Here is an 11,709-nt window from a genome sequence, read left to right as displayed (position 1 = left end):
AGCCTGTCAATGAACAACAATAATCTCCTATATACCAGTGTGCTTACTGCATATAGAAAACCAAAGGATTATTTTGAATGACCAAAGTGCAGGAAACATTCTGACATTACTCCAGAAATTACATATTTTACATTTATTTAATTACGTCTAGGTTTATTTTTTCTCTATAAATACCTAATTGTATTTCCACAATATTATCTCATAAATCTGGTTGCACTAGTTGCAAGCACATTCCAAGATGTGCAATCTTTCTTAATTTAGTTTTGTGTGCTTGTTTTAATAATGATAAAAAGTCAAAACATAATAAAAAAAAAAAAAAACAGGATTATAACTGTACCGTAGTAACATAATGGTAGTTTCCTAGATAAAGCCTAAAGTACATTCTCTATACTCCACACAAAGCCATCTCACTGAGACAATTAAGGGATTAGCCCAACACCATCACAAGTCCATTTCAGCCCAGTCATTTTGAGCAGTTCACACTTCATCATTTCCCCATTGGTCTTTTGGAAAGAGAGCTATTCCCTAGCAATAAACAGAACAAATAAATGACATTTAATCATGACACAGTGTCAAGGAGAAGAAGAATGTACTCACCCCAGGTAAAGTTTTAATATTGTGCAATGCGTTCTGTGCTTCCAGTGCTGCTTTTCTTGTATAAAACGTTACAAAACAACAACCTGCGGATCAGACAGAGAGAGGGATTAGGAAATGCCTGAATATAGGATCCAGGTACAGCCTAAATGAAGATAAATGAACTGTATAGTGAAAGAGGATTTAGAAACTCACTCTAACATGTACAATAGAGTACATGTATTAATGCCAAATGTACTTCTAGTAGAACACAATTTTAAAATACTCTATCTGCGTTAATATATTGTATATTGTAGTGACTGACAGGCCATGTTTTAAATTATATTTCCTTGGAATTTATAATTTAAAATGTATAATATTTTTATATATCTAAAATGAATTAGCATTTTTAATATGGATGAAGGGTATGCTAGAACTAGCATACCCTTTCATTAAACAAATGGAAAAAAAAACTCTTATGTGCGCACAACTATGCACTTTCTTACCTTATAATTGTAATAGAGAACAAGTGAGCTATTTTATATCCACGCTACTACACAATACACATTCAAGTAGAAATTTCAACAACCGCTAAACCCTGACGCCTGAAACATATTTGCTGAGTTAATTGAATGGACTCCTGATGGTCATCCCTAATCAGATGTCAATCCTTGGGCATCAACTCTGCATGAGCACCTTGAAATACAACCGCAGTATTGTTTTTATCTTCCATTGGTCTAACATTTTGTAGCCTAGTTGCTTAAAGGACTAATCTTAATCATTTTACTAAAGTCACATTTATTAGAGTAAAGGTAAATACTCACAAATAATAAAAAAAACCTGTGACATCTTATTATATGCAGTTTCATTTATACAGACCGTATAAATTGTATTGAAGACTAAATCTAATATATGCCTTGCTGTTTTCAAGCAATATGAAAAACAGACATAAGATGACTTACACATCAGGGTGCCACCTGTTATAGCTTTCAAGCTGTCTACTTAGTGTGGATATATATAAAGGTACTTATATACCAGAGAGAACAGTTGCCCAGTCAATTCTGATTTGATCAGGTGATGGTCTCACATCTATGGTGTAGACAGACATGAGGAGGTGGGCACAGTTATTTAGAGAACCTTTTCTAAACACTATTGCCACTCACCTCCTTTTCTTGAAAATTGTACATTAACTCTGGGTTACATTTTTGAGGTTATGGAAGGGCCAAGCGAGATGCATGCCAGATGGATGTCAGTTGTCAAATAGTGCTCGCATGTCTGACCATCCTCTTATACGCATGGCTGTCCTGAAGCTAAAAAGGTTATTCACAAAAGCAGCTAGACTGATTTATTTTGGTTTTGGTTAACAAGCGTAGAATGAGTAAGGTCTTTCTCTTTACTCATTTTATGAGTAAGCCCTAATAATGAAACTTGTTAGAGTTTAAAGATACACAGAGAGGAACAAAAGGTTTTCTGTTTCTACATAAAGACTTTCGGAGCTAGCTGTCACTGCTAGCTCTGCACAATCGTTTTCTATTTACTTTTTTCTACTTTTTTCACTCTTTTTCTGTTCTGCTCGGTGCCTCTGAGGGACCGAGCAGAACAGCCGAGCCAAATGCCGCTCGGCGGCATTCGGCTATTCTCTCACTGCTGTTCGGGATCTTTCAGAATAGCCCGAACAGCAGTGTGAAGTCGAACTCCTTCTGCACTTCGCGTCAGCCGAACATGCTGAGCATGTTCGGCTGATCCGAAGCCACACGAAGCAAGCCGATGTACGGCTGATTTCAGCCGATATACGGCTGAAATCAGCCGTACCAGCCTGAAGTGAATAGCCGAACGGTGTTCGGCTCACTTCACTTCTGATCGGTCATTCACTCGGCTGCCCTCGGCAGCTTTGTGAATAGACCCCTTTGATTCCAGTGATATTACATGGAGTTTAGCATCTCGGATCGTTTTGATTAGGTGATGGTGTGCTTATTGCCTGCACCAAGATTGCAGCCATGACATGGGTTCTGTTTGCAAATGTGAGTGGTTATTGAGTTTTGCTTTGGGTTATCATTGGTCTTTTTCCTGGCTACTTATCAAAATTAGGGCATAAAAAAGCTGGTTTGTTTCTGCTGCCTGAAAGAATGGTAACATCAGGGAATTAGTAAACCGGGATACAGCATCATACAGTGCAGCAAATATAGAAATGTTACTTTTAATCATTAAGACATTTATGAAGAGTCTGGATAAAATCACAACACCACTGTAAGCGCTGAACATCCAGCACTAAAAATACAGTCTCAGCTCTAGTACAGTGCATACAGTGAAGGACAATGGCTTGCTCACTCATGATCTTGTCCATTCAGAAAGTGGATGAACATCACAAACTCTCCTTGTCAAATCACAGAACACCTTGTATTCTGCAGAAAGAATACAAGACATTTACTGAAACAGCCATCCATCAATGAGACACACATCATTAGGAATACTAAATTTTTACATTACATGTGCACAAATAGTTTTAGCTTTAAGCCATTCCATACACACCTAAAAAAACAACTGGAAAAACCCTTTCAGTGAAGTCTGTTATTCTGTTATTGGTATTTTGCAGCTCTGAACAGTTAAATGACTTGTGAGCACACTGCTCCTGCTAAATACAGTTATCTTCATCATAAGTGTAATCATAGTGTGTTTCTGTGGCTTAAATAAAACACAATGTTGCACTATAGTTTTATTTACAAGGTCGGTTTTACCAAAAATTATATACCTTGCATTGTTCAGTACTAAAGACATTTAGCTTTAATAAATAAATGGTCCTAAAAAATAAAGGGATATCATTTGTAAAAACAGTAACCCACAACAACCAATTAGATTAAGTCTTACCAGGTCCCAATAAATTATGATTGGAGGCTGTGGGTTACTGCAATTTGTTAAAAGGCTAAAATACACAACGTTTTAGAGCTTGATTCCCATCTTCCGATATTTGTAATAAACACAGTAGCAATACCTTTATTTTCCTTCTTTGGAGTGGTCATGTAGCTGCATAGCTTCATCTCCTCTGGGTCACTGAGTAGCTTACTGCCACTGGTGAGAGGTAACTCTCTTTCCTGCGTACAACAGGGAGGCAATGGGAGCCAGTGGGTGACATTATGGGGTTGATTTACTAACCTTATAAACATGCCACGAACAAGTATACACCTCTGTAGTGTGTTCCCTCCCAGCATGATCTATTGGTGGAATCTAGACACCTTTGTAGTGTGTACACACCCAGCATGAATTGCAAGGTGATGTCGTGTAAATTAGCTCTGCGTTGTGTTGCTTGCGTTGATGAATGCAGGAATGTAAATGCATGAGCTAACCATTTTTGTCTAAACTGTGAAGCAGCATTATATATGCATCATGTGCATGATTTTTCCATATATGACATTAGTGGAAATATGCTTTTAGAGACTTGCATGCCGCTATTAGAGCGGCGTGTAGCCTATGGCGCATGCTACATGACGCGCACGTACGTAAATACATAAAAACGCGCCATAATGGTGTGAAAATGTGACACGTTGCTCGTGTTTGGTTGATAAATACGTTTTGCTGTGTAAAAATGCACACGCTCCTGGTGCGTGTGTGTGTTTAGGTTAGTAAATCACCCCCCATGGGTCTGTGTTTTCAGCCTGTTGTCAAGCCCACTAATTTTCACTATCAGATTCAATATCATAGCCTGGATTTTTTAAATGGGTCACAAAATGCAGGCTGCAGAATTGAGCAATTATGAAAAGTATCAAGGAGAGGGGATAGGGATATTCACTCTCCATTATAAATTAACCCTTCAACTTATTAGTGGGCTTAAATTGTGGCCTTCAAATTTTCCTCAGGGTATTCAGCACAAAATGTGTAGTGTTAATAGAAAGTTTATAGGTAGGGTAAAATCGAAAGAGTAGGTGTAAGGTAAGATCGAAAGAGTACCTGTAATACCCAGTGATAGGATGTAAACACCAAACACCAAGTTGCATCATCTACCAGCACCATTAAAATGTTTTCCTTAGGACTTGAATAAATACCACTGTAAGGGGAAGTTGGGAAGGCTATTGCGGTAAGCTAGCCAGTTAGCATGCAACCTGTGGGATTCTGATTGGCTATTATTGGTCCCATAGAAACACGAAAAGCAGAAAAAAATAGATTTCTTTCTAAAAAATAACATTGGACAAGGAGCAACGTGCAAAGTGCAAGGAGGGAGTTCCTGTGAGTATATACACTTCACAGAGATAACGTGAGTAAACAAACCAACTACATAATATAGGAAATGTGGCTCACATCATTAAATACACATTATACATGTGTAAACAGTAAAATCAGGCTTTGATACAGAAGTGAATTTCTGTTTATAATGGTACTGCCGCTGAACAAAAGAAAAGACAATTTTTTCAGGTGCACTGTATATGTACAGGGCACCATACAGACTTGATTTCGTGGCCTAATTGTGCCTTAATATAGCACATTAGTAAACCCCAGTCAAGCAGAGAGTGCTAAAAAGTATGCTATTGCATACACTGTTCTTGTGCGTAAAATGAAACCTGATCTGAAATATAATACACCAATATGAAATGTCATTCTTGATGTACAATATGTGCAGAAAGTAGGCTAGGTAATATACGACTGTCTCAGTTTTACATGGCTCTACCTTTTTATGCTTCACAGTGTTCAATAAACATAATTTATTTGTCCTGTGCTCCTGAAGGTGGCGCTTGTGAGCTGAATGTTACACCTTTCTACATGCAGAGTTTTCATCGTTTATATAGTTTTTAAAACTGACAGAAAGAGGCCAAGCATACAAAGTCATCTGTTAAAAGTAACATTATATGTTAATTCTTGGTTTGTGAACAGTATTATATGCACCGAAGCTGCTTTTCTTTTAAGTAGGCCATGTCTATGCAGGCCATTGCATAGACCGCAGCTGCATTTTTCAAATGATAAAAATATAAAAACACACAAGGACTGGCAATGCGAAAACATTCCCTAATTACTGATATATAATTGTAAACAAGCTAAAAAAGGCATTCTGGATTAAGCAAGAAATGTGCCAGATAGAATTAGCTCTAAAACCACACGATATAAAAAAAAAAAAATATGTAGATGTGGTAACCTATGTTACTGTTCTTATTTTTTAACATGCTGGCAACAAAGGCAAACAAATCATAAAATGTATAATAATTCATACAATGCATTCCGATATTTATAAAAGATAGTGGAAAAGGAATATAAGGGAAAATAAGACTGTAAATATGATCAAACAGATATTCTACAACACACACCAAATAGCAAATGATTAACAAAAGAAATACTGCAAGGTGCCAGCTAGTTAATGTACACATCTTTGGACATTCAGTGTTGATAAAATACTATAAATGACAATAAAAAACACATTACCCCCGAAAAATAATAAGCAATAGCTTACAAAATAATAAGTAGAGCACTGTACTAATATTGGTGTCTTTGTTTAATCCATTAGGTATTAGAGAATTTAGTGGGATTTTAAGCATAATTACTTAAGTCCCACATATTCTTATGTGACTTGGATTGCTATTGTGTGCTTCTATAAAATGTGTAGAGATTCATCTTTATTGTTTTTAACATCTCTATATGATTCCCAAATCTTACTATTAAAGTATGTTGAGTATGGTTCAGTTGACATAAAGCAAAATTACAACTATAAAGATTACCGTATTGCATAACTAGCCCCACCGAAAACAGATTGCTTCACTTTAAAACAAGAACCATTAGTTTGCCACAATTATCTATTTTTGTGTTAAAACCTGGCAACTGTCACAGTTAACAACAGCACTACACTCATAAGAATCTCTCGGATCAATATTTTTATTAGATATTTTTCCTTTTGAAATGCACCTTGCTTGGAGCTATCAAGCTTTTCTAAACCTGACTGTAGGTTTATCAGATAAAATAGGATTCTCTAGCAGACATCCCCAATGTATATAGACAATATGGATTATTGTTTTAGCACCTAGATTATATTATGGCTATAAAAACTCACTGGGAAAAAAAACTCCTTAGGTTAGTTGGCGTTTACATTTTGTAATGATAAATACTTATAGTAGGCTATGTGGATGAGCTTCTCGCCATATCCCTTCTCAATGAAGTAGGTTTGAAATAGGTTATGTTGCTGGCCATACATATTACATTCTGATTGTTAAACCTCCTCTACATGTACTGACAATTATATAGTGCAGAGGCCTATTTTATTGGATAGAAACAGAATCAAATATTTTGGTAGGCCCTTTTATTACTTAGTTTTAATAAATGTAAAGGAGAATGTACTGAGAATGTACAGCCATATTGTAACATGCATGATCAGTTTTAAAAGTACTTTCTGCAGGGTTTGACAAGATCTCATGCTCTACTTGACTTCTAGAAATACTGGTCTTGGCCTTATATATTATATAAGTAAAGTCAATGTTAAAGTTATTTAAAAACAATGTTCAACAAACTCCAAAAATGTATCCTTAGAATCTTCCATGTTTTAAAATATTATCAATGTGTCTGGAGAAGACCAAAATTGCCCTAAACAAGTTATAATTAAAAATGCAATACTGTTCTTAGGCCTCCATGAACACAAGAAAAAACTATGTTCTAAAATAAACTGCATAGTTTCAAGTAAATACTAAGGGGGTTATTCACTAAAGAGCCGAGGGATCCAGCCGAAGCTTTGGCTGATCCTTTGGCATTCTTCGTCCCAAAAGTGAATGAACCTTTGCAGAATTCTATGATATGACAGGGCTCTATATTTACTTTTAAAAAGGAAGACTGTTACAATTTCCCTTAAATGTTTATCAGTGCATGACAATATGCAAGAATGTTCAGACATCACACAAAACATTTTGCATGTGACCCAAGCAGGGTATGTTTATCAATTTTCCCAAATACTCCAGAAAGTGTGCTGGTGTATACATCCACATCCACTGTGTGGTTTGTGTCCTCAAGAATACAAATACGTAATTTTATTTTTCATGTATGAGTTGGGTAATACTCCTGCCATGGGACAACAGCCTGTATGTCTGGTGCTCTGTATTGGAAGCCTCCATACGGGTGACTGTATGCATATTATATTACATATCTAAGTAATTTAAAAACAGTAAAAAATAGCTGGCAGATTAGGAAAACTTCTGGAAGAGAAGATACATATATTTGTTATTGTGGTGGACTACGGCTGCATACATCAAAGGACAGCACGTGTAAAGATACAGTGGCAGCTCCGAATCCTCTATAAAAAATCAGTGTGCTTCATAAATTTAAAAAAAGCAGTTAACTGTATGGCATCATCAACATTTTGTTGAAATCCAACTTTCTTTAGCGGGTTATGAGACTATTGTTCTGTGTCCAGATTGTGTTTGTTCATATATTGGCAGTTGTAGACTGGTGGAGGAGTACACAGTTACTGCTGGAGAGTAAGAGGCTAAGGGGGTGATTTACTAACCTAAGCACACGCACGCACTAGGTGCGTGTGATTTTTACACAGCAAAACGTATTTATCAACCAAAAAGTCTCTAAAAGCATATTTCCACTAATGCCATATATGGAAAAATCATGCACATGATGCATATATAATGCTGCTTCACAGTTTAGACAAAAATGGTTAGCTCATGCATTTACATTCCTGCATTCATCAACGCAAGCAACACAACGTAGAGCTAATTTACACACTACAAAGGTGTCTATATTCCACCAATAGATCATGCTGGGAGGGAACACACCACAGAGGTGTATACTTGTTCGTGGCATGTTTATAAGGTTAGTAAATCAACCCCTAACTGTCTATATACCATATGAGCTACTGTGTCTTAACTTCTCTGTTTGAAACCCTTTGCTAGAGCAGGGCTAAACAGTGCAGCCTGGAAAAAAAAAAAAACCCTGTGATTCTTCTAAAAAGAGCACAATGATTGAGAGTACTTTACAAAAAAAAACCATGGTGGCTAGTAGTGAACACTGGCTAAATTTCTTTTTACTGCAATTATTGCACTCAGTTAAAGCACTCCAGCCTCAAGTTTACTGTGACATGCCTAATGAAGGCACTAACTAGCTTTAAGAGCAAGTGCTGTAATATAACAAATAGTGACTTCTGCATACCTGCATTGCATCTATATGGAAGTTGTAATGTGATGATACAACTACATCTGACTGGCTATGGGAAAGAGTGAGCAAAGAGAGAAGTCCATCGGTAACTAAAAACAGGAAAAAAACTCATATAGCATCTGGAAAGTTCATTGACATCTCTACTAAGTAAATCATAATGATCAAGGTTAAATCCAGGTTCTCAAAAATCAGTTCACTTATATCTATATAAACCTGCTTGACCGACTGTAGGAAAGGAAGGAGTAGAGGAATATGGGAGGCTATACAAGGCAGCATGGAGAGCCTGTCAAAGGACATCAAAAATTAAAAGCGCATCAAACCCTGTGAGTGTGAACTGCCAACACATGAAAGATATTTGTGCAAATTTGTTTTTAGAAATCTTAGAAAACGTACACAACACTCTGGAATTTCTTGGTCTACTCTGTGTGCTCTCAGCCAGATAGGTGTACTGAAAATAATTGGTTTTGGCCAATAGGGCTGATTTATTAAAATTGGAGAACAAAAATAAGCACAATATTGGGGTTGTTACTAATAGTAACAAACCAAGTATCTAATTTAATTTTAAGTAAAGGTTAAACAAGAATTCAGATTAGACAGTGCAGGCAACAACTCAAATTTCCTACTCTGTTTTAATCCTCCAGCTATAGTAAATCAACCTTTTTTGTCATTATATAGCAGGATGTTCTGGAGTTGAATAGTGATTTTAAGAAAGCATAATTTTAAAACACTCTTCAGCTAGAAAGGTGTTTTTTTTAACACAAATGCCAATCCTTTTAAATTTATAGCAGCTAGAGTCTCAAAGTTTCTCTTGTACTGAATTGTTTTAACACAACTTGAATGCACCTTTAACTATCACATCTCTAGTGTTTTATTCAGTTAATATAATCATTGTGTATATTTTAAGATATGACATATTTTCCTGAATCCCACAATATGAAACATTTTTTAATGTTAAATCAGCTAAAGATAGATACATCCGAACATTTGCTAGTTAATTCATGTCACATGGCACACGACAGAAGTTGATAATTGTACAATTCAGTCTAAATAATGAAAGAGTTAAACAGGTCATAGACCCCCATCCTCAATGACTGTTTCCCCAGTTTCCATAATTATAAGTAATTGCACTAGAGATATTAAAGGTCCCCTTTTGTATTAACTTAGACCAACTCAATTTCATAGTTTAATATACTAAAAATGGAGAATATGAATAAAAAAATTAAAATCAAATTTATTTCACTCATTTAGGTATCATGGGGTCAGTTACAGATCAGTGCATAAGCTGATTAAAATCTTTCTGTGCGATGATAAATGCAGTATGCTAATTTCATTCAACAGAATGAAGTTTGCTGTATAGCCATACGCTTCGGTACAGAGATTAAATGGGTTAGAATATGAAAGACATCAGGGAGTCGTACTCAAGATGCACATTAGTGTGCAGAGGGAATAACACAAGCTGTTTAAAGAGTTGACTAGATATACTGGAGTTACCCAAAAATAAATCCACTCAGCCACATAATAGGGCTTATACCACTCCAAGAGCTCATCCTGACAGACCTCTCTTTAAAAGCCTCATTTGCCAAATATTGATATGCCAGCAAAAGCAGTACTATCTTCCAGCACCAGATGTCAGTTGGCAAAGGAATGTATGTGTAAGTCTTACAGACCAAGGGTTTAACTTAATGTTTCTAAAGCTAAAATGCAATATACAACAGCAAAGCAACTCTGGATGCAAGGCAATTATTATATATAACCCTCATAGTCACTCGATTTGCTGTTAAAATGGATGACTTTTCTCTGATTACATGTGATTGGGAGACCAGTAAGCTTATTTGATCCATCATAGTGGTCTATGTGCAAATGTAGGACGACATTGGTCATCAGTTTTCATATGAATATAAGATAAAGTTTTATATGCTATTGCCTTTGATGTATCATGCTGCTTTATTACAGTAAAAAAATTGTTGACCAACATTGGTAGATTCAAAACTTATCTTCCTAACAAAAGAATTATACATCATTACCAACATCTGTCGACCTAAAATGTGCAGTTGCATAGTATTTGAGGTTGAATAAAGGCACAGGTCCATCTAATTCAATCTTTGTGAGTGTGTGTCTATGAATCTGAATGTGTTCCAGTCATTAAAAGTACCTGAACCTCTGTATGTTATTGTCTCTGAGGAAGGTATCTAAATGATTTTTGTATAATTCAATACTCTCTGCTGATACTACTGTTTGTGAAAGAGAGTTCCATAATTTTACCGATCTAACAGAAAAGAAGCACCTATGCCCCTTGTGGTTAAATCTTTTTTCCTCCAATGTTAGGTGGTGGCCTCTAGTCTTGTTTAGGTAATTTACAGTAAAAAGTCTATTACTGATATTAGTATCAGTATTAAACAATCTGTACATCAAAATCATGTCCCCTCTTAATCGCCTCACTTCTAAAGTGAACAAATTTGAACTTAGCAACCTTGTCACATAGCTTTGGTCCTCCAGCCCCTTAATACGTTGTGATGCCTTTTTCTGTACCTTCCCCAGCCCCAGGACATAATTTCTGTGAATTGGTGACCAAAATTGAACCGCATACTCAAGATGAGGCGGAACCAGTGATCTATAAAGTGTCAACATTATTGCTTTGCCTCTATAATACATACCCTTTTTAATGCATGACAGTACTCTGCTTGCTTTGTTTGCCGCAGCCTGGCATTGCATGCTATTATTCATTCTGTTGTCTACTATGACTCTGAAATCTTTTTCCATTTCTGACTTCCCTAGTGGAGTACCCTTTAATGTGTATTCCACTTGCCTATTTTTAACCCCAAAATTAATTACTTTACATTTTTCAACATTAAACCTCATCTGCCATATAGTTGCCTACTCCCCTATTTTATTCAGGTCATCCTGTAATGTTATAATGTCTAAGTTCATGTCTATTACCCTCCCAATTTTAGTATAATCAGCAAACACAGAAACATGAATATTAATATATCAATTATGTAATACTGAACATAGGAC

At 36.0% G+C, this 11,709-nt stretch overlaps 1 protein-coding gene across 1 annotated transcript in view; it reads right to left on the bottom strand.

Annotated features, from left to right (window-relative positions):
• Positions 1 to 597: 597 nt before the first annotated feature.
• Positions 598 to 11,709, bottom strand: part of LOC108797978 (CUGBP Elav-like family member 2) — a gene marked incomplete at its 3' end in the record, with an annotated part of 248,021 nt that continues 236,909 nt past the window's right edge. The window contains exon 3 of the mRNA XM_018569666.1: positions 598 to 680. Coding sequence (XP_018425168.1) covers positions 598 to 680 — 83 coding nt within the window. The remainder of the gene's footprint in view (positions 681 to 11,709) is intronic.

This window comes from Nanorana parkeri, unplaced genomic scaffold (assembly GCF_000935625.1).
Source record: "Nanorana parkeri isolate BGI_ZX_2015 unplaced genomic scaffold, ASM93562v1 scaffold1377, whole genome shotgun sequence".
NCBI classification, from domain to species: domain Eukaryota; kingdom Metazoa; phylum Chordata; class Amphibia; order Anura; family Dicroglossidae; genus Nanorana; species Nanorana parkeri.
This window is presented reverse-complemented; position numbering and strand designations above follow the sequence as displayed.